At 27.7% G+C, this 20,982-nt stretch overlaps 6 protein-coding genes and 2 long non-coding RNA genes across 15 annotated transcripts; 4 read left to right on the top strand and 4 right to left on the bottom strand.

Annotated features, from left to right (window-relative positions):
• Nucleotides 1-62: 62 nt before the first annotated feature.
• On the top strand, nucleotides 63-2,035 carry LOC122525769. The gene is made up of 5 exons (XM_043648697.1): nucleotides 63-407; nucleotides 582-785; nucleotides 991-1,320; nucleotides 1,393-1,632; nucleotides 1,761-2,035. The coding sequence occupies exons 1-5, from the start codon at nucleotides 378-380 to the stop codon at nucleotides 1,932-1,934; spliced, it is 978 nt and encodes a 325-aa protein (XP_043504632.1). The 5' UTR covers nucleotides 63-377; the 3' UTR covers nucleotides 1,935-2,035.
• An 815-nt stretch (nucleotides 2,036-2,850) lies between these two features.
• LOC122525767 (protein SMG7-like) lies at nucleotides 2,851-8,071 on the bottom strand. 4 transcript variants are annotated; one of them, XM_043648693.1, is made up of 9 exons: nucleotides 7,806-8,071; nucleotides 7,263-7,290; nucleotides 6,963-7,168; nucleotides 6,497-6,835; nucleotides 5,631-6,370; nucleotides 5,411-5,554; nucleotides 4,942-5,334; nucleotides 3,300-4,837; nucleotides 2,851-3,223 (listed from the first exon to the last, which is right to left on the bottom strand). In XM_043648693.1, exons 3-9 carry the CDS (start codon nucleotides 6,992-6,994, stop codon nucleotides 3,008-3,010), a joined length of 3,402 nt encoding a protein of 1,133 aa, XP_043504628.1. In that variant the 5' UTR covers nucleotides 6,995-7,168; nucleotides 7,263-7,290; nucleotides 7,806-8,071; the 3' UTR covers nucleotides 2,851-3,007. The 4 variants fall into 4 exon arrangements, with proteins under 4 accessions (XP_043504628.1, XP_043504631.1, XP_043504629.1 ...); XM_043648696.1 differs by lacking the exon at nucleotides 7,806-8,071 and having other exon boundaries at nucleotides 3,300-3,634; nucleotides 3,719-4,837; XM_043648694.1 differs by lacking the exon at nucleotides 7,263-7,290 and having other exon boundaries at nucleotides 6,963-7,032.
• Nucleotides 8,072-8,115: 44 nt separating this feature from the next.
• LOC122525770 (iron-sulfur protein NUBPL) lies at nucleotides 8,116-9,636 on the top strand. The gene is made up of 4 exons (XM_043648698.1): nucleotides 8,116-8,206; nucleotides 8,515-8,846; nucleotides 9,002-9,375; nucleotides 9,457-9,636. The coding sequence occupies exons 1-4, from the start codon at nucleotides 8,132-8,134 to the stop codon at nucleotides 9,624-9,626; spliced, it is 951 nt and encodes a 316-aa protein (XP_043504633.1). The 5' UTR covers nucleotides 8,116-8,131; the 3' UTR covers nucleotides 9,627-9,636.
• Nucleotides 9,549-10,645, top strand: LOC122525772 (putative sulfiredoxin). 4 transcript variants are annotated; one of them, XM_043648701.1, is made up of 4 exons: nucleotides 9,549-9,636; nucleotides 9,762-9,869; nucleotides 10,102-10,305; nucleotides 10,405-10,645. In XM_043648701.1, the coding sequence occupies exons 2-4, from the start codon at nucleotides 9,800-9,802 to the stop codon at nucleotides 10,551-10,553; spliced, it is 423 nt and encodes a 140-aa protein (XP_043504636.1). In that variant the 5' UTR covers nucleotides 9,549-9,636; nucleotides 9,762-9,799; the 3' UTR covers nucleotides 10,554-10,645. The 4 variants fall into 4 exon arrangements, with proteins under 4 accessions (XP_043504636.1, XP_043504638.1, XP_043504639.1 ...); XM_043648703.1 differs by having other exon boundaries at nucleotides 9,850-9,869; XM_043648704.1 differs by lacking the exon at nucleotides 9,762-9,869.
• Nucleotides 10,646-12,634: 1,989 nt separating this feature from the next.
• On the bottom strand, nucleotides 12,635-17,723 carry LOC122525774 (cyclic AMP-dependent transcription factor ATF-6 alpha). 2 transcript variants are annotated; one of them, XM_043648707.1, is made up of 8 exons: nucleotides 17,680-17,723; nucleotides 15,663-15,854; nucleotides 15,435-15,589; nucleotides 15,141-15,357; nucleotides 14,191-14,786; nucleotides 13,938-14,068; nucleotides 13,122-13,711; nucleotides 12,635-13,017 (listed from the first exon to the last, which is right to left on the bottom strand). In XM_043648707.1, the coding sequence occupies exons 1-8, from the start codon at nucleotides 17,702-17,704 to the stop codon at nucleotides 12,647-12,649; spliced, it is 2,277 nt and encodes a 758-aa protein (XP_043504642.1). In that variant the 5' UTR covers nucleotides 17,705-17,723; the 3' UTR covers nucleotides 12,635-12,646. The 2 variants fall into 2 exon arrangements, with proteins under 2 accessions (XP_043504642.1, XP_043504641.1); XM_043648706.1 differs by having other exon boundaries at nucleotides 13,122-13,729.
• A 200-nt stretch (nucleotides 17,724-17,923) lies between these two features.
• On the bottom strand, nucleotides 17,924-18,199 carry LOC122525775. Its single transcript, XR_006305878.1, has 2 exons — nucleotides 18,108-18,199; nucleotides 17,924-18,019 (listed from the first exon to the last, which is right to left on the bottom strand). It is a non-coding gene; the product is annotated as an uncharacterized LOC122525775 (long non-coding RNA).
• Nucleotides 18,200-18,671: 472 nt separating this feature from the next.
• LOC122525777 lies at nucleotides 18,672-18,857 on the top strand. The gene is made up of 2 exons (XR_006305879.1): nucleotides 18,672-18,739; nucleotides 18,806-18,857. It is a non-coding gene; the product is annotated as an uncharacterized LOC122525777 (long non-coding RNA).
• A 291-nt stretch (nucleotides 18,858-19,148) lies between these two features.
• Nucleotides 19,149-20,468, bottom strand: LOC122525728 (putative nuclease HARBI1; the record flags this gene model as incomplete). Its single annotated transcript, XM_043648654.1, is given in 7 exon segments — nucleotides 19,149-19,307; nucleotides 19,309-19,455; nucleotides 19,457-19,680; nucleotides 20,072-20,161; nucleotides 20,163-20,201; nucleotides 20,233-20,338; nucleotides 20,425-20,468. Coding segments are annotated over 7 exon segments (789 nt in total), but the record flags the coding sequence as incomplete, so codon positions are not given.
• Between the last annotated feature and the right edge of the window lie 514 nt (nucleotides 20,469-20,982).

The following is a 20,982-nucleotide window of genomic DNA, read 5'->3' on the forward strand; positions in this document are numbered from 1 at the left end:
CTTTCTTTTCCCTCATCCAGTAACAATATATTTAAATGTAATAATTATTACATATATATTGCAACTTTTTTTCAATAGAGAACAAAAAAATAGGAGTGTGATCATGGTATAATAGTCCATCAGACTGTTCCGTGATGTTATTGGATAACATAACGGATATACGAATTCAATTGGTAATAAACTGATTTCAAACCTATTTTAATTTTCAACAGTTTATATGTAATAATAACTAAAACAATAACCGGGGATTACACAAAAAACAAATTACTTCGTTATCAAGAAATTGTTGAAGTAATACAATATAAAGTCATACGATATTGTTAGCGTGATTTTAAACATTTGAGGTAGTTGATACATAAATTGGATTGCTAATAAAAATGGCTATATTACAAGGAAAAAGAGAAAAAGTAAGTATAACTTTTTTACTTTTTATTAATATTAATATTTAAATTCTATTCTTGTATGTTTTTTGTTTATCTCACCTATATTTTAAATAATATTTAAAAATATACTATTACCTATTATATTCTCGATTATTGTATTTTTAATTATAATTATTTGTAATTCAAATATATTTGCAGTGGTGTGATCTATTAGAAAATTTGATTGAATGCCCGGTATGCTGTGAAATACCGCCAAGTAATATTTTACAATGTCAGTTGGGTCATCATATATGTATATCATGTCGTTATAAATTAACGACCTGCCCAATATGTAAAAACAATTTTGGTTCAGCAAGAAATTTTGTAGTCGAAGAAATTTGTAAAAAATATATAGAAATAATGGTTTGCATAACATTTTTTATAATTTAGGATACTAATTATCTCTATTAACACGTTGAATTCTATACAAGTTTCATATGTTTTGCCGTTGAAGCCACAATTGTCGATTTGATATAAAACAATATAGTAGCGACGGTCACCGGTGACCCCCGTAGCATTCAACGTGTTAAGTATGTAAAAATAATTCAAATCATGTTATTTTTCATAGATGTCTTTAAAGATACCTACGATTAAAGAAACAGAAAAAACAAAAGAGAATAAATTATGTGTTTCTACACAAACAGAAACAGTATCTAAAACATCGGTCCTAGTTCAAACAGGAAATCTATTTTTACACGATAACAAAGAAACGCAATGCAATACATATGTGACGGAAAATCAGCATGTATTAACTCCACGAAATTTAAAGACAAAAAATATTAATTATTTTCTTCCAAAAGGAAATTATCGATGTTGTTTAGGTTCATGTTTGATATCTTTAACTTTTACAAAAATGATACAACATCTAAAAATGTATCATAAAGATACATTTTATGAAGTATGAATACTTATAATAATCACTTTTATGCAAAAGAAAATAATTCCTTTTTAAATCGAGATATTGTTGTAGGTAAAACAGACTAAGGAAGGTTTTAAAAAAAAATTAAATCTAGAATATATTGTACCAAAAGATTATGAATTTGCAATTCATATAAAAAAGATGGGTTTATTTTTTATAAATATTAAAATTCTTCTATCAGGCGATTTAAAAGGCGAAATCTTAATGGCAAATAAGGCTTCAATATGTAAACGTTTTATGCTTGAAATGACAATTGGATGTGGACAAAAAGCTATAACGTGCTTGGGCTTGGTAAACTTCGTTTGAATTTTTTCTTATATTATAGTGATAATATAAATTTAAATTAAAGAAAATTTTTTCAATGGTTAAATATTATAATATAAAAAAATAGTAATATTTAACAAATTATTTTAAAATAGGCGAAGACGTGCAATAATGTCGATTCAAAAAATTTAGAAGACTGCCTCTACATAAAAAATACGAAAATGGAAGAAATCGCTGATGTAAATAATGGATCATTATTTGATTGCATTTTTATTATTAAGGATCTTAATTTAATGAAAGAAAACTATGATCTCATGAATCATAAATAACCAGTAATTATATATTTCAGATAAATTATTTTTATCGTTGTTATAATAATAGTATTAAGGTTTAAAAATAAAAACAGATGTTTCTTTGATTGCACTTTAAAGATTATGTATTTGAAAGTAATTTAGCATAATCATTATTTTTGCTATAATGAAAGTAATTAATTTTTTATTGTGTTATTTAACAGGTTCTCTTCTTTTTTTTGGTATGATTTTAATATTTTTTTAATGGACGTTTTTGACTACGTTTTTTAACATTTATTTCAATTACTGTAACAGTCACTAAATTATTTATTTGTTATTATTTTATAAAATCTACTTACTTTGTCAATGTCTTTATTAAAGTCTGTACATCTTATTCGTAAAGCATTATAATAGCAATTCAATCTTTCTTTCTCTAAGACAAAAATTATAGAAAATTTCATTTAAATAGATTTAAGTTAAGCTATACCAAATGTTTAAAATTACAATAATTTTATATCAAGTAAATTATAGTTCGTTACACAATACTTTGTTCGCAGAACTTGTATTTCTGAAAATAAAATACAATATTTCAAATCTGACAAACTAAAATGATCTAATGTGAATAGCTTTAATCATTATATAATATTAGCGTAACTACATAATCTGTATATTATTATAACATTGATACTAAAACCAATTGACATATTTAAAAAAATTATTGAATTTTATTTAAGTTAAATTTTTATCAATGAAAATGTTCTCATTTTTTGTTTACATCCCATTAAATTTAACATAAGCATCTTCGAACAGCCCCATGTGTTGTACTGGAGTTTTCATACTCACTGTTAATGCATCGTATGCAACTAATAGACAATAATGAAAATTACTTTTTTGAGCGTGTTTCATAACGCTCTGGACGTGTGATTTAATTTATCTACACTTTCCTTTTCTCCTCTGTATTCTTCTACATTTTTTAAAGACTTTAACACATGTTTGTTCAGTGTAGTGATCTTACCATAGTAACATTACTATATTTGTCTGATTACCTAACTGTTATGTTAGGTGCAAAATCAGTTTCTCATTTGCTTCTTTAATAATTATATAATTTTCCTTCAAGTACCTCCTTCACGCAATGACTTTTGTTGTTCAAGAAGTCGTTCCAAAGGAGAAGGTCCGGGTCCAGACCATAAAGACTGTTGATTAAGCCTAGTCTTCATTTGATCTTGACTTGAAGGATTAGATATTTGAGAACCAGAACCCCATGTATTGCCACTAAATAGAGAATAAGTATTTCCTGTTGTGGTTGATTGCACGGGCTTTTGATCCACCTATATAACAAAAGTATTATACACAAGTCATAATATGCTTGCTTACATAAATGATTATAAAAATGATCATACATACCTCATATGCTCTAGAGTCTTCGAAATTACTTCCAGTTCCAAAATGTCTATCAGGTATAGAATTGTGTTGATAATTGTTACTTGACATTAAAGATCTATTATTCATGTTTCCAGAATTAGGTACATTATTCCAATTTTGGAAAGTATCTGCAGTGCACGAATCCTTATGCATTTGTGTTCCTCTTGCTGCTCCCCACCAAGCTACTGGCGGTTGGGGAGGTTGGGTATCTTTCCATAAACCGAAATCTGCAGATTCAAAATTTTGGAAAACTTGATAATTACTTGTAGACTGCTGCTGGTTTTTAGGTGTACCAATTTGATTTGAAAAAGGAAAGTCTACAATATCAGTATTTTTGTTATACATTGTTGGCGATAATTGTTTTTGTGATGCATGGCTAAAATTATTCTGAGTATAAATACCCTGATTAAAATTAAGTTGATAATTTGTTATATTGTTTGGGCTTAATGAAGTATTTGGTATGTTTGTAATATTAGCCACTTGTAGATTTTTTTGATATGTATTCAATGTTGGTATTGTAGAAATATTGCTAGCAATGCTTGTCACTGGCATGTTAATCTGATTTTGTGTAGATATCCCATTTGATCTTACATTATTTGGAATAATATTTGGTTGTTGAATACCTAAATTGTGATTTTGCTGTTGTCGATTTATGTTCATATTTTGTTGTAGACCAGTATTTGCAGTTTGCTGTACATACATACTTTGAGATATGTTTGGCATAATACTTTGCTGTGCAGTAGACGATATTCCTACATTTTGTTGCAATAATGAATTTTGAGGTACATTTTGAACCATTCTTTGAAGAAGTGGTCTGTTCTGATTCATGATATGCTGTACACCCAAATTTTGAGCTATTGTCGGAGGTGTTTTGTTAAGTTGTCCCTGTAGTGCATAATTTGGCATATTTGCTATGTGTCCAGACATAAAGTTTTTTGTAAATTGTGGGTTCTGTACATTAAAAGATTGACTTTGATAACAAAGTGATCCTAAGGTTTGTGATTGCTGGCCAAATTGAGATAGGCAGGATGCTTGCAGTAAGGTATCTGAAGATTGCTCTTGAGAAGGAACTTGATTAACCTGTGGTGCCGGTTGTATTTTTGTAGATTTTAATTGATTTGAATTAGATGTAGGTTGACTTTGAATTGCAACCGTAGCACATGGCATTAATGGAAGTCTATTTTGAACAGTGCTTAATGTATTTGTATTCACTTTTGTTGGTTCTGTAGTTATTGGAATGTTCTTATTTCCTGTAGGTTTAATTGGAGAAGCAGTCGAATTTGTTTTTACTTTATCAGTTTCTTCTTCGATACATACTGGTGAAACATTTTTAAATGTAACTTGCTTTTGTTCTGTTTCTGCACGTCGCATTATAGCTTGCATTGCAATATTTTGTCTTGGTTTTCGAGTCGAAGGCAAAGAATTTAGCTCAACAATATTAGTATCTGTAGTATTACTTATTGAATCTCTATTCCGCTCCAAAGAGCCTTGTGGCTTTAGAATACCTACTCTTCGTTCCTCTAATTCAGTTAAGTAAAAAGAATATTATAAAAATATTATATATACAATATATACACTAATATAAAATATTAAAAAAATCTCTTATAACTAAAGTAAAACTTACGAGCATTTTCTGTTATATCAATTTCTGCAGATCCTTTGCTACTTGCTGATTCGGATAATACTGGACTAGCTGGTACGACTGGTTTTTCCTTACTTAAGCTGAGTTCCTCAAGTTCTTTCATTAACTCATTACTTGGACCAGCACCTTCACTCAGCGGTATAAATCTATTTGCTTCAGCTTGGTCACTCATTACAATGGCTATTAAAGGAGATCCATTAATTTGATATTGCGTTAAAAAATGCCCCAACTGAATTAAACGGACAGCACGAAGTTTATTTAATGTTGCAATATCATCTACAATATCAGTATTTGTGAATTTCAAATTTTCAAAATTTTTTTCTAACGGTAGGAAGCCTTGCAAGTCCCGATCTTCTGGCAGTGGTACTTTAATATCTATTAATGAAAACAAAATACAATGAGTTATTAATTGAATGCTTTCCATTTACTATCTAATGATAATGTAACTTACACTGATCATATTTAAAATCCACAATGGATTGTTGCAAAGCATTTAATAGAACACAAAGACTGGGCCAAATTTGCAGTCTAGAAGTAAATGCTGTCTCTTCCAAAACTGTAGGATTTATGCGAATCCAGTCAAGGCACAGTTTTACTGTAAAAAAAAATGTATAAAATGCAAATAATATATATATTTCAAACATATAACATGGAAGATAAAAGTTACTTACTGGAAGGTAAAGCAAAGTATTCAACAATGTGATTTTTTATAGTATAGACAGGTAACAACAATGCAGCTAAACTGCCAGAAATAAAATCTAAAATACAATTTTTAGCAAGTTTTTCATCAGTAGACAATTGGTCAGTTTTTAAGAATTCAGCTGCATCTGAAGTGATTCCTGTCGTATGCTGAAGAGCATATAAATTTATCACCAACATTTGTACAAGCATCCATGAGCTAAAACTTTCGGTAGCCACCAATGCTGTTAATGTCTCTGTTAATAATTTAACATATGAGGATGCAATTTTTAAATCTCCAAGATTATGTATAATGCCGTGAAGTTTTAAAAACACCGTCACATATTCTTGCGCACTTAATTTAGTTTTTCCTTCAATGTTATAAGACTGATCATTTAATGCAGACGATAAAGTTTTCGCAAGATTAGCTGTTGCTACAGGAAATGGATGTTTCACAGTAACAGAACGTGCATAATGGAATACAGTTCCTAATTTATCTCCACGTGATGTTTCAAGAAGAGCTAATTGATTATATGGCTGTCCACTTGTTGGTGACAATGATACAGCATGTCTGTAAAATAATTCAGCTTGTTTGCTTTCATTTCTATAACGAGCAATGTCTCCTAAGTGTACAAGGCAATATTGGCACGCATAAAAACAAGATGATTTGTGAGGTGTTGATAATTTTTCAACAGCTTTCCATGGTGAAGTACAACCGTAAACATAGCCTTTCCTGAAATAAATTTGGTTTATGCCATAAATATTTTATTGTAATAACACACACACAATAATAATAACTAAAAATAATATTAACTTATAATATTATAAATCATTTTAGTGTTATTGTTATAATAATTACCGTCTAAATGGTAGATCTAAATCAAAGGCTGTACAAATTTCTTGCAATAGTGTCAAATAAAATCCACTAGCTGCTTCTAAACACCAACTCAATAAGGCTTGAGATTCTCCACGTTTTGGATTTTTTCGGTCTTTTGCTTGCGATTGCAATGTTACTATATAATTCTTAAAACCAAGATTCCAAAGCTCCTGTTCAACTTTCTTGTCCAAAGCGTACTCGAGATCCAAAATGAGTACTTGTTGATATATTTTTTGTAGTTGTTGTTGACACACCCAGGCATCATTATCATTCAATAGATCTTTACAACGTTGCACCTTATCCTTCAATGGTTCAGCTTTCCTGTATAATTAAAAAGTATTATCCGTTTTAGCAGAGATGAGTATACAATTTTGTAAACATTAAATAGATATATATATATAATGTATATGAATTATTTCTTTAAGATACACATATGTTTCACTCTTACTTCAGAGCTTGGACAGCTGCTTTTAGGCCCATATTCTGTGCACCCTACTCTTAAAACTGATATGTTTCACCTGTTTAACATTCCAATAACACATACATATATATGTATTCATATATATGTATGTATATCATCTGTTATAAATTTGGTAAGAGTAATAAAAATAAATTTGTTTGCTTAATATATTATTGTGAAGATATATAGCTGTTCTGAAATCAAAATGTATTTCAGTTAGATAATATTCTTATTTTCAATTATGCCAAGCATGTTTTTTTTAACTTGATATAAACAAATATACTTAACCAATATTTTACCCTTATTGATGCTAACACTATTTATTTCAAGAAACATAACACATTAGAATGTATATTGAATAATAATTAGATGTTAATCATGACTTTTGACGCGTATTACTACATTGTTTTCGTAGTTTTAATGAATTGTCAAAAATATTATTTTGCAAAAATACACAATAAAAAAAGTAATCAAAGAAATTAAAGAAATTTTTAATAGTTAAAATTTAATAAAGATCGTCATATCGAATAAGTGCTTGTTTAACTAGTTTTAACGATATCATGGATATTACGTTTACAAACAATAAATTTAGTAAGGCATAAAATATTGTGCTGCTAAACTCGACAAACATTAAATTAAAAAAGCATGTAAAACTTTAGCATTTATAATATCCATTATGATTATAAATTATAGGTTAATTTCAATGTGGCGATAACATATCTACACAACGAAACAATTAGATATTAAAAAAATAAGCACTTGATTTTGCCATATTAACATACAAATATTAGAAGCTTCGAAAAGAAATCCTTAGATTAATATCAAACTCACTTTCACATATTTACGTTAAAAAGAATCATTGTCAAATACACGAAATGACGGATGAATGTTCAGAGTGTTCCGTGTATTGAAAAACTGCGCCGCCCTCGTGACAGATTTTCAAGTTACTTTTCCTGGAAAAAGAAAATATTAAAATTGTTACATTTCTAGTAATTATTTTGTTTTTAAATTATGAAAATCATTGATTGTTTCTATACGTCGTAATAGCAACATTATTTTGTAAATATCTTTGTTCTATTATATTCGTAGTACAATATAATACTTATCTAGTTAATGTAAATATATATTTTTAAACGTGCATTCATAATTTTACTAAAATGTTTTATTGTAAAATAAGATTTCCATCGAGTAATTTAAAATTATATGAATATTTACAGAAACGCTTTCAAAGTGTAAGTGTAATTCTTAATATTTTTAATTAATTTGCAAGTTTAAGTAAAAATATACATATGTTTATATATTTTTTATTTTGTTAAATATAACGTGAACCTATCGTAGGTCTATAGGCAACAAAAATATATTATACAATGTTTATTTTAAAAATAAAATCTTTTACAAAAGTTGAATAGTATTATATTTAATATCTTTAAATGTTACAAGATATGAAAATATAATATAAACATAAATTAGCACAAATATATATATATATATATATATATAATATTTAAACAGTGAGAAATAATATTAGTTTTACTTCTAGAATATTTCAACAACCCATATTACTGAAAACAAAAATATAGATTTAGAAGCTAAACGAAAAGAAATTATGTCACGTGGTTTACCTAAGAAAAAACCTATCAAAGGTGTAAAACAAATTCTTATTGTTGCATCTGGAAAAGGTGGTGTTGGTAAATCAACAACTTCTGTAAACTTGGCAGCAGCATTAAAAGTTATAGAACCTAAAAAATCAATTGGTATATTGGATGCAGATGTTTTTGGACCTTCTATACCATTAATGATGAATTTACAACAATCACCTTTATTAAATAAAGACAATCTTATGGAACCATTAATTAATTATGGTATAAAATGGTAAATAGTGATCATATATTAATAAATTATAATGTAATACTTAGAATCTAAACTTTAGGGTCAGTAGATAAAATTGTTTGACTTTATAAATGAAAAGCATTCTAATAGAATGTTATTTAATTTTAATTATCAATAAATATTAAGTATTGTCATAGTATGTCCATGGGATTTTTGATCGATGAAAAATCTCCGGTTGTTTGGAGAGGTCTTATGGTAATGAGTGCCTTAGATAAATTACTGCATCAAGTAGCATGGGATCCTTTGGACTGTCTCATTATAGACACACCACCTGGGACTGGAGATACTCATTTATCATTGATCCAAAATATTTTTATTACTGGGGCATTATTAGTAACTACACCACAAAGAGCAGCTTTAGATGTAACACGGCGAGGTGCTAAGATGTTTGAAAAATTAAATGTACCTGTTTCTGGTATTGTTGAAAATATGAGCTCTATTTCTTGTCCTAAATGTATGACCAAAATACCTATTTTTGGTAATAAAACAGAAGCACTAGCTCGTGAGCTCGGTAATACATTGTTATAAAATATAATTCTAAAGTTATTATAAATATATAAATTTTAAATAAGATAATACAATTTTTGTACAGGTATAAAAATATTACAAAAGATTCCTTTGCATGAAGATATTATGGATAGTTGTGATATTGGAAAACCAATAGTATTATCTGCTCCTAATAGTGTCCAAGCAGAATCTTATAAAAAGCTAGCAGAAAATCTTATGAGATTTTTAAAAGAACAACCACTTATCCAAGAATGATTAACAAAAGGTATATTACAATTATTCGTATAATAATGACTAATTCAAAAAAGAATAAATGAATATATATTTATATAATTATAAATAAGTAATGAAAAACTATTTATACCTTCGTTAATTTGATTTTGTTAATAGAAAAATACAGAGGCAATAATAGTAGTATATTTGAACAGATGAATCATAAATCTTACTCATTTCCCCCTCTATTTCATGTCTTCAAAAGTGGGGATAATAAAATATGTTGTAAGTTTTTTCATTTTTATGTCATATTATATCTAGTTATGGTATTTCTTCGCACAATACAGAATTTACAATTGTCAATATTATCTTGGAAAAATTTATGTAAATTTATAATTTGACTAACATAATATACATATTTTCCAACAATACAAAAATGATAAGATAGCTGATCATAAATTTGTAATATGTTTTTTTAAATATGCATCACATTGTTATTTAATTTATCTGTTTTCAGCATCTAAAATGGACAAAGTTGCTACCAGTATACATTCTAGCGTGGATGCTGAAGTATTTGATGTTCCTATGAACGTTATTATTAGACCATTTCCTCCAGATGTTAATGAAGGAAAAGTTCAAAGTTTGATAAATACTTTAAATAATCCAGAAACGGAATCTTTAGTACCACCAATTGATATATTATGGATTAAAGGCAGTGAAGGTAATATATACTAAAATATGTATATTAAATAAAATGAGGTTAGAAAAAAATAGCTTTCAAATAGTTATAGGTATATTAATGATTGTAAATTCTGTATAGGCGGCGATTATTATTATTCTTTTGGTGGCTGTCATCGGTATACTGCTCATAAACGGATTGGCAGACCGTTTATAAAAGCAAAATTAATTAAATCTACTGTAATAGACTTGCGGACCTATCTTGGAAATTCTACTCCTGATCTGAAATAGATATGACATAGAAAAATGTATATTTTTTCTTTAGCATAATATACACCAGGATTAAGAAATGCAAAATTGACAATAAATGTTTTTACAATAAATTTGCCATATTGTTTTAATTGTTATATAAAAACAAGTTATTTTAATAAAATTATTGTCTTACCTCCTAAGAAACATTCATGAATCTGTTAGTAGTCTTGTTAACCATGACCATTTAACTCGAATGTTCCTTTGGACTCTTACCTCTTCATACATATCCATACATGTACATACACTATGACGCATACAATCATATGAAAAAGTTACAACAATTGTAATAAAAAGCGATCGGTCCTTAAGTTTACAATATGTTGTGTTGTTTAACAGCGCATCAACAAACTCTCTCTAAGAGTTCAATTTGTATAAATTTACAAAAATAGCTTTAGATTAGGGTAATTTAAACGATGCAATACGAAATATAGTAGAGCGTTGATTATCTGAATAATCAATATATCGAATAATCAACTGCCATGTACCAAAAATATGAAAGGCAGTATTCATACAATTATAAAAACAAATGTATTTTAAAATTTATTTTTATAAAAATTTACAGTAAAAAGGAAAACAAACGTGCACCATATATTATTTTTTATATTATCTTTTTGTGTTTAATCTACATTCTAAAGTTACAAATATTATTAAAAATTTATTTTTTAAAACTTACGAATAATTAAATCTATAGAACAAAGTTGGTAAATATTATATTATGTACATGTATAAAACAAAATGCATTTGTACTTGTGCATATTTACAAAATTTCATAGTATTAAGTAGTATCAAATTTCACAGAATTACATGACAACCATCGAATGATAAAAAAAAAAAAAAAAAATAAAAAAAAATAAAAAAAAAAATAAATAAAAAAAAAATAAAAAAAAAAAAAAAAAAAAAAAAAATAATTATAAATAATAATTAATTATTATTATATTAATAATATATATATATATATATTATTAATAATAATTATTAATTATTATTATTATTAATTATTTTAATATTCTATTAATAATTATATATATAATAGATTCTATTATTAAGTAATGCAAATTTTTGTAAGAGTACAGCGGTGCAACATATATTCTATTATATTAAATTAGGACGTCTCAAAAGTTTCTTGCTTTTTCTTACTAACAAGGGGAGGAACCCATGGGAGATATTCATTCTGTTCTCTTCAATTATGATGAAAATTGATTTATATATTAGTACTTTTCTAATAATCACAGCATAAAAATCGTTTTCCTTTGGCCAAGTATCCACAAAAAAATAGTTTAAACTTTCCGTGTACGATATGTACTGGTTTGTAAACACATGTAAATAAATAAAAAGCGTAGCTACTTACAAAATAAATGTAAAAAATAAATCTTTTTAAATATATATATATATAATGAAAAATAAATTAAAAAAAATTAAAATTATTATTATAAATAACTTATAATTAAATATATACTTTCTCTCTTTTTTAATTTCTTAAAAGAAAATAACAAAAAGTAAAAATTGGAACTTTCATGAAAATGAAAGTTTAAACTATTCTTTTTTTTCGCGAATTTTGATAAATAATGTGAGATTTTTTACTATGGTTATATAAAGGGTAGTACGAGCACATACACCAAATTTCATTATGACATGGGATTCTCCTTATAAGTTACATATTGCATAATCACTTTATAAAATTTTGAACCTTTTAAAGTACATAAGAACTGTCTGAACACTCATAAAGGTTGTCATACAAAGTTGAGTTCGTGAATATAAAGTAAAAAACTTTTGGGATGCCTTAATATTACATTCCACATATTATGCATTTTCTTTCTATAATTTTTTAGAGCAGTTAGTTATTTATATTTGTACAGAAAATTGCACTAATTTTTATCATGTGATATATCGAAACACATGCAATTATGTTATCACGTATGGTGTATAAATGAATATAAGATAGTATATGATAATCATTAATACGAAAATTAATGTCGATTATAATAAATATTTTTTAATTAAAAGATATCCGTTTTTGTTTTTTTTTTTTTCTATTTTGTTGTTTTTTTTTAATTTCTATTTTCAATAATTTCTTAATTATCATTCTTTATATTTCCCAAACGAAATCCAGTAATAAATTTTTCTTTGAAAAGAAGAGTCGTGTCTTTGTTATGATAATGTTCTTTAGATCTTAGAGTATAAGTTTCCCTCGAATTTTTTGTATTCAATAGATAAGGATCATTTTCTTTTATAAAATAAGGTTTGTGTGTTCTAGATATATTTACCGTTGTTGCATCCGACACACCATTAGCAGTTTGGTCCTGATTGGTGCTATTTCCTGATTTATTACTTTTACGCAAATGAAAAGGTATGACAGATTGTTGTAAATGTAATAATTGAGTATTTGTTACTTCACAATCAATTTGCATCATGGTAATGTGATTTGCAGGAGTTGAATAAGTTTCTAAAAAAAAGCATCATTTTTGTTAATTAGCCACTTTTTTCATTCATTTTCTGGATATATATATAAACAAAAGAAGATGAATAGAAAGAAAACTAAATAGTTACCATTCAAAGGAACAGCAGGAAGGACCAATGCCATTTTTGGTCTAGATGTGTTATTTTTTCTTGAAGCTGGTAGTAATAGATGCTCACCGCTGAACCATACAACATAGAAAGTATCATCCTTTCTTCCTAATGCTTCAAATAAAGAAGCATGTTCTCTAAGAATAGGAGAAAATACTTCAACTGCATTAGCATTTGATGTATGAATATTGTTAATCTTATGCATATCTTTTGATTTGATTTTTCTTGAATAATGATTTCTGTCATAAACTGTTTTTTTTTTTATAGATGATTTTGGTAAGAGAACTTTTCCTAATAAATTTTTATTTAATTCTGTCTTTGTTGATGTTGTCCAGTTATCACGATCAGACTCTCCACCGATCCATCGTCGTAACTCGTAATCTAAACGTATTGATTCACTCTGATTGATATACATAGGACACATAGGATGATGCATTGTCTTATTTTTGTCATAATCATCTCCAAGTTCTTCGTCAATACGTGTATCAGGATTTGCCCATAGTAAACTTCTACCATGTCTGACATTTGGTAGAACTGCTGGTATGTCTGTTGACATACTATTTAACTTCTTGCTGGAAGGAAATATACCTCTACAAGTAAAGGCACTTATGCAGTCTAATATTGTATAATGCAATATATATATATATTATATAAACTTTCGAGTGAAAAAAAACGTGGTATTTAACGTAGGTTAAACAAACTTGGTATAAACATAGAAATTCCCCTGATAAGATTTGGTCTGTAGCGATGAAACTACTTTAAATTTAAAAAATTTAAGTGTTATATGTAAATACTTACACTATACTGTTAAAATTAAATGACACCATCAAAACTATTCCCAAAAGAAAAACAGCATTTTTCTTATTTCCGTTTCCAATTTTGTTGTTTTCTTCAAATGCTGATAGCCTATTTTTCAAAGTTAAGTTTTCCTATTAAGAATTAAAAAATAAATTATTATTACGGTACCATTGATATTACTTCTTGAAGACAAAAATTATTCATAGTAAAATGTAATAATAATATATAATAAAGGCCAGTCAATCATTCTTACAATTTTAAGTCTGGTATTCTCCAATTGAAGCTCATTTATTTGTTTCTCCAAAGAACAAACATATTCTTTTTTTTTCTTTCGTGAAAGGCAAGCAGATTCTCGATTTTTGATCATTCTTTGTTGTCTCTTTAAAGCTTTCATTTCACATTCTTGCTTACCAGAGAAATTATTAAACTCTGGCATTTCATTTTTGATAACAATAGGAGTACTACAATTGGATGTCTCGTTTTTTACAACAATTGATTCACAGCCTACTGGTTCATTTTTCAAAATAATAGAGGTATGATTACCAGTTTTATTTTTGACAATTATAGAAGCATTGGATACATCAACTACGGATTCTCCGTTCGGTGCATGAAGATTAGATAATGTATTCATAATTTTCATATTATTTTGCTGCTGCAATTTAATTCCATTATTTTCTGTCTTTATATTATTTAATAACGTAGATTTCAAATTTATTGGCCTACATATTTTAATAGGTTTTTTTAATGATAATGGCTCTATTTTTAAAGGATATGTTTGATTTTGTTTTGCTTTTTGTGCTAAAACAGCAAAATCTTGAGCACTTAATATTATAGTTTTTTGAGGTGATTCTGTAAAAATTATGATACACATACGACTATTAGATACATATGAAAAAATGAATACATAAATGTAAATTTGTAATTCCGAGCTTATATAAGTTTTAACCCTCGGACTACGATTAATCCCCACCTAACATAAGACAGCATTTGTCGAGACTCGCGCCGATATTCCATTAATGCATACTTACAAACCCACCCACTTACCATTCGAAATTCTAAAATCTGCTATCCCTCCCCTGCTCAATACCTGGGAGCAACGGATACTTTGTTACTACCACACGCAAATAATCAATCGTCAAAATAGACAAGTTTTCCAAGACCCCGTTAGAGAGAAAGGTGTGGATTCATTATTTATATTCTTACCATCACTTTTTGATGTAACTTGGGTACTACCCTTTGGTTGAATACAAACACGTTTTGCAGAATTGTCATCGGCGACTTTATACTTTGTATTTTTTATTTCTTGCGTATTAATAGGTATCAATGTTAATGGTTCGACGAAAGTTGAAGGTGTTTCAGTTGGTGGCGATTTTGGAGAAGAAATAGATGGTGGTGAAATAGGTGGTGTTTCCAATGAGTCCTAACAAATATATAAAGACATATGTAAATAGAATAATATATAAAATTTTAAATCATATATAAAATTTATTTGAATACCTTTAAATCTTTTGATGGAAAATAAGATAAAAGATCCCATTGCCATTCAAATCCACTTGATTCTGAATGACTTGGACTAGAAAAGGGACGTAAATGTGTATCAGGACTTAATGGTTCCGATTTACATTCAGTAATTCCTTCAATTGTTTCTGAATCTAATAATATAATTAATGATAAAAAATATGTTATTTCTTCTTATTTAAAATTAAATTTATTTCATGAAAATACCTGTCTTTTCTTTGACTAAACACCAGTTGAAGTTATCTAACATTTTAGAAGTAGATTCTGTATTTCTTTCTACATCTTTATTGTAGTTCGAACAATAAGGTACGTCATTAAATATGCCATCAGATAAAACAGGTATCCCTAATTCAGAACTTAGGCTTTGCAACAAACTATCGCAATGTGTATTATTGTCATCTGTAAAAATATACATAAAAATATATACAAAATATACAACTGTGTAGAGTTTTAAAAAAATTGGTGTTGACAAAGTCATATGGAACCTTTGTAAGAATTAAATATGTAGTTGCTTTTAAAATTAAAAAAAAAACAAAATAAGAAAAATAAATATTTGAATTCATGAATGCGTAAAAATCGGCTCGCCTACGTTCTTTTAGCTATTTAAATCTACAATTCTTTAACTGTTTAAAAGTCGTTACGAACCAGTACATACCATATACGGAAAGTTGGAAGAATTTATTTTTGCGAATATTTAAAGAAGCAACTTTTGTACTGTGATTATTAATAGAATAGTATTAAGAACTACATCAATCTTCATCGTGATTAAATATAACAGAATTATCTAAAACATTTTCCATGTATAAAAATAAATATACGCGTATAATACATTCATCATAAATAAATTTTTCTTATAAATGTATAAAAAAGAAATAAATATTTTCTCTATTTCTTTATGCACTATTGAAATATATTAAGTTGAAAAATTATCTATGATACATTCGGGTAACGATATAGCAGGCAACGTGCTATACTGATAAGTTCCATGTTTATGATAGTTGAAATTAGTATGCATCAAGGACGTTAAGGTTGTTACTTTTATCTGTATGTTTGGAGAAGCGTGAAACATATGTATTATACGTGAATGCAATAAAAAAGACAGTACTTCAATAGTTCTATATTTATGTTAGTTGTATACAATATGTACCTAACTAAACAGTCTTTACAAAAGAATACTTGTAGAACAAAATCTTTTTATAATAATTATTTATATTTTTCTTCGTTTTATTTCATATTCCAATATTTTAAACGAGTAAACTCGTTATAATACAAAATATTAACACTTCTATTTTATATATAACCAATTGTATTTTTGTAATAAAAAAATCAGACAAATTATTTGATATATAGATTTATTTTCAATCCAATTACATTTAATCATTAATATAATTTATGTTAAAATGATTTAACGAAAATGATTAAACTTAGTTTTATAGGAAATCTTATTTTTTATTTATTTTTATATATGTGTATACTAAGAAAAATTAATAAAAAGTTAATTTAATTGTTAGATAATAACTTATAATTAAATGTATATTACATGTGTTACATATGTATAATATATTATTTTTTATATAAGGAAAAGTTAATAGACTAAAAAAAAAAAACTATATTTCTTGAATAACTTTTGAAATTTGTTTATAATCATTGTAATAAGGAAAATGGAATGTGATCGAACGAGTTGAACATCCTTGTAATTTAAGCTTTTAGAGAGGTCAATAACCTTGGCGAACGATCTTCATAAATATAACCTCAATCATATTCAAATTAAAACAAATGTAAACGTAAATTAAAACAAAACGAATTAAATCAAAGTTGCTTATTAACAATTACGAGTAATCCATTATTTCTATATTCTTTGATTAAAACTGTACATTTTAAATTAACGTAACAAAATGATAATATTATTTATCTCAGAGAATCAGAGATTTATTTATTATTACGGAATCATTCTAATAATGCGTGTTCGATCATGTAGGTTCACATATGCACGTTTACGTATTTAATCGTACGTGTAAGTATACATTCAATTTAATTTTAGAATATGTACTAAGAAACACGTCAGAAGTGTCAAACAATGACAAAGAGTGATAAATCGTAAGGATTCAATGTGAATATATAATATTATTCAGTACCGTTTTCTTTAACGATTATCCCTTTATTTACAATGATTAATTATCTATAAATTCATCAAGGTAATACCTGTTATGCATAATATACGTACCGTAAATATTAAGCTCTGGAAACATCGAAAATTCAGGCTCCCACAACGTCGGTTCCTTGTATTGCGAATTGGACATAACTAACATCTTCTTCAAATTGTATTCTTACATGTTTCTTTACTATTTTATAGAGAAAAACTTTTAATTCGGAAAAATCAGGCTCCACAACGTCGGTGTATTGCGAATCTGGACATACTAACATCTTCTTCAAATTGTATTCTTACAATGTCGTTTATGTTTCTTTACTATTTAATAGAGAAAAACTTTTAATTCAATGAATACACCAATAGTAATAATATAGATTTCGGTACCGCATGAATGCTTCCGGTTTCTCCTATCAAACTATATGCAGTTCAATATCATTACACACATATACATATCAATTTTATCAAACTACATAAAAACATAAAGAGTTAAAAAGATAGGATACCACGGGTGCGTTCCACTAAGCGCTCACAACGATCAAAATGCTCCTTTAGTCGTTCCACATAACGACCGCGGTCGTGTGGTCGCGGCGAAACGTCACTCATGACGTCATTACTAAAAAAATTAATTACAGCTTATAATCAATACAAATATATGCATTTTTCCTTGTGAGTTACCAACAACATAACCTATTGTTATTAATTTTGTTGTTAATTTTTGGAAAAATATCTCAAAAGAAAATTTGGGAAAAAGTTGCCGAAGAGTTAAAGGTAAAAGGACATAATGTGACTGGACCACAATGTTCTTCTAAGCTACGAAGCTTAAAAAGTCTTACAAATCTATCAAAGATCATAATAGTAATCGGGAAATGACAGAAGGACTTGGCAATTTTTTGACGTTTGTATAAATTCTATATTATTTTTCTTAACTTCAACATTAAGCGAATTTTTTTATAATAATATAGACATATTTTTCTAAAAATATCGTAATGTATCATAAATTTTTATCAAATAATGGAAGAAATTTTTTCGAAAAAAGCTTGGTGTGATCCAGTGGCCATTGCTCTTCTACAGGTCTATCAAAAACAATTAGAAAGCAATGATAGTATGGGAGGATCTGATAGCGGATGTTCAATAAGTAAGTTAACTCCGTCTGAAAACTTTATTTCACTAAGTATCGTAAAAAAATGGAATTTAATTTCAGAATCAAAGAGAACACCAATTGCCACTTTACTAGGAAAGAGGCTCAAGCAAAAGAAGAACATGAACTACAAAAAAGTAAAAGACATAAAGAGCGAATGGAGATGGATGAAAACTCCTCAACGTTTTAGAAAAGTTAGCTAATAAATAGTGAAATATTTAAGTATTATTTAAAAATTAGTTTTGATAGTTTCAAATTTTATAAAATGTTTTAAACTTTAAATAGTGAAATATTAAATATTCTTTAAAAATAAGTTTTTCTTTGATAATTTTCAACTGCTAAATAATTTACATTAGATTCCCATGATTCAAAGTGATAAGTATTATTATCAAGACTGAAAACATAGTTAACAATTAATCATCATAATTATTTCAAAGAATTCATAATAACATCTCTTTTCAAAATTCCTGCATTACGTCTAATTTCGCGTAAATTGTTACCAGTATTTTCGTTATTAGAGTCGGGTATAGTGATAACACTTATTTCATCTTCTCGTAAAGTACAAATTATGAATTACGCAACACGCAACGATATACTCTGCCATTAAATCTACTCTAGTCATTGGGAGACAATGTAATAAGCTCCTCATTCGTCCTTTCAATAATCCGATGCATCTTTCAACAGTAACCCGAGCAGCTGATTGACGATAATTGTTTTTTCTGTTTCTCACTTAAATGTCCATTATCTTGATAAGGAATGAGTAAGTGCTGATGTATTTCATATGCAGAATCGCCCAGAATATGACTGTCTTCAGGGAATGCATCATCATCGTTCAAGTAATCTGCAACTTCTGACAAACGAAAAACTCGTTGATCATGAACAGACCCTGGATTTCCAGCATAACAATGGGTTATCAGAGCTTTGTGATCACATACCAACTACAAAAAAATTTAACTCTTTGAAAATCTATTTTAATTATATACCAAAATTAATATACTTAAATATAACAGTTATTAAATACTTGTAGCTGAATAGAATGGAATCCTTTCCGATTGATATAATCTGGAATGAGTAAGTGCTGATGTATTTCATATGCAGAATCGCCCAGAATATGACTGTCGGCAGGGAATGCATCATCATCGTTCAAGTAATCTGCAACTTCTGACAAACGAAAAACTCGTTGATCATGAAAAGACCCGGGATTCCAGCATAACAATGGGTTTCAGAGCTTTGTGTCACATACCAACTACAAAAAAAAATTAACTCTTCTGAAAATCTATTTTAATTTATATAACCAAAATAATATACTTAATATAACAGTTATTATACTTGTAGCTGAATAGAATGGAATCCTTTCCGATGATATAATCTACTGGATTCTGTTTTGGCGCATTTGATACGAATGTGAGTTCCATCGATGGGCTCCTATTGTTTTAGGAAAACCACTTGCTCTCTCAAATCCGCGCATTACTTCAATGCATGATCCCCGTAGGCCATTGTATAAATCTTGAGGCTCTTTTAAATAAAGCATGACAAACTCGACGTACAGCCCTTACGGCAGTAGCTCGTCCTACGTTAAATCTGTCACAGACGGACCTACCATAAAATTAAAAAGCAAAAGTTTGTCACATACTTCTGAAGTGCTACATTCGACAGAATAGTTTATTTCTAAAATATGAGACCTGTAAGAATCTTTTGTAGCCATTTTCCAAAGAGCTTCATCAATTGATGATGGGGAAGGAATCGTAGGACATCCAGGAACATGCCGAACTAAATCTTCTTGTATTAATTCATGTAAATAATTAAATGTATTTCTTGAAAGTCTAGAAAAAATAAACAAAGATTTACATAAGATAAATTTCCATAATCTACAATGTTATAGGTATGCGGTAGATAATCATTTACCTGAAATGACTTTTGAATTCATCATCTGAGTAACGATAACAACGTTTTCGTAATCAATAATACGGGGTCGAAGTTTTCTTTTTCATGATCATATTTTGTAAATTGTAGACCATTCTTCATCTGAACTGGATGAACTACTACTTTCTGAAGCATTATTACGGCGCATCACCAAATATCCAACGGTTGCCGCCAAAGACATTTTTAATAATATTTGAACGTAAGTAATTAAATACACCATTAATTATCAATTTTTTCAATACGGATCAATGTAATCAGTAATTATTTAAGTTTATTTGAAGGATTACAGATTAATCTTAACCTCTTTAATCTTTTAC

The sequence above is a fragment of the Polistes fuscatus genome, unplaced genomic scaffold (assembly GCF_010416935.1).
Source record: "Polistes fuscatus isolate 324 unplaced genomic scaffold, CU_Pfus_HIC Scaffold9, whole genome shotgun sequence".
Taxonomy (NCBI): domain Eukaryota; kingdom Metazoa; phylum Arthropoda; class Insecta; order Hymenoptera; family Vespidae; genus Polistes; species Polistes fuscatus.

What these genes read in the sequence shown, in the direction of transcription:
- LOC122525769 (XM_043648697.1), top strand. Translation starts at nt 378, where the DNA reads ATGGCTATATTACAAGGAAAAAGAGAAAAA. An exon ending in AAAAATATATAGAAATAATG is followed by an intron (nt 786 to 990) that starts GTTTGCATAACA and finishes TATTTTTCATAG; the next exon opens with ATGTCTTTAAAGATACCTAC. An exon ending in ATAAAGATACATTTTATGAA is followed by an intron (nt 1,321 to 1,392) that starts GTATGAATACTT and finishes ATATTGTTGTAG; the next exon opens with GTAAAACAGACTAAGGAAGG.
- LOC122525767 (XM_043648694.1), bottom strand. Translation starts at nt 6,994, where the DNA reads ATGGGCCTAAAAGCAGCTGTCCAAGCTCTGAA. An exon ending in GCAGCTGTCCAAGCTCTGAA is followed by an intron (nt 6,836 to 6,962) that starts GTAAGAGTGAAA and finishes TTAATTATACAG; the next exon opens with GAAAGCTGAACCATTGAAGG. An exon ending in TGATATAACAGAAAATGCTC is followed by an intron (nt 4,838 to 4,941) that starts GTAAGTTTTACT and finishes TAACTGAATTAG; the next exon opens with AGGAACGAAGAGTAGGTATT.
- LOC122525770 (XM_043648698.1), top strand. Translation starts at nt 8,132, where the DNA reads ATGTTTTATTGTAAAATAAGATTTCCATCGAGTAATTTAAAATTATAT. An exon ending in TACAGAAACGCTTTCAAAGT is followed by an intron (nt 8,207 to 8,514) that starts GTAAGTGTAATT and finishes TTTTACTTCTAG; the next exon opens with AATATTTCAACAACCCATAT. An exon ending in ATTAATTATGGTATAAAATG is followed by an intron (nt 8,847 to 9,001) that starts GTAAATAGTGAT and finishes GTATTGTCATAG; the next exon opens with TATGTCCATGGGATTTTTGA.
- LOC122525772 (XM_043648701.1), top strand. Translation starts at nt 9,800, where the DNA reads ATGAATCATAAATCTTACTCATTTCCCCCTCTATTTCATGTCTTCAAA. An exon ending in TGGGGATAATAAAATATGTT is followed by an intron (nt 9,870 to 10,101) that starts GTAAGTTTTTTC and finishes ATCTGTTTTCAG; the next exon opens with CATCTAAAATGGACAAAGTT. An exon ending in ATGGATTAAAGGCAGTGAAG is followed by an intron (nt 10,306 to 10,404) that starts GTAATATATACT and finishes AATTCTGTATAG; the next exon opens with GCGGCGATTATTATTATTCT.
- LOC122525774 (XM_043648706.1), bottom strand. Translation starts at nt 17,704, where the DNA reads ATGTTTCCAGAGCTTAATATTTACG. An exon ending in TCCAGAGCTTAATATTTACG is followed by an intron (nt 15,855 to 17,679) that starts GTACGTATATTA and finishes ATATTTTTACAG; the next exon opens with ATGACAATAATACACATTGC. An exon ending in TCCTGCTGTTCCTTTGAATG is followed by an intron (nt 13,018 to 13,121) that starts GTAACTATTTAG and finishes GCTTTTTTTTAG; the next exon opens with AAACTTATTCAACTCCTGCA.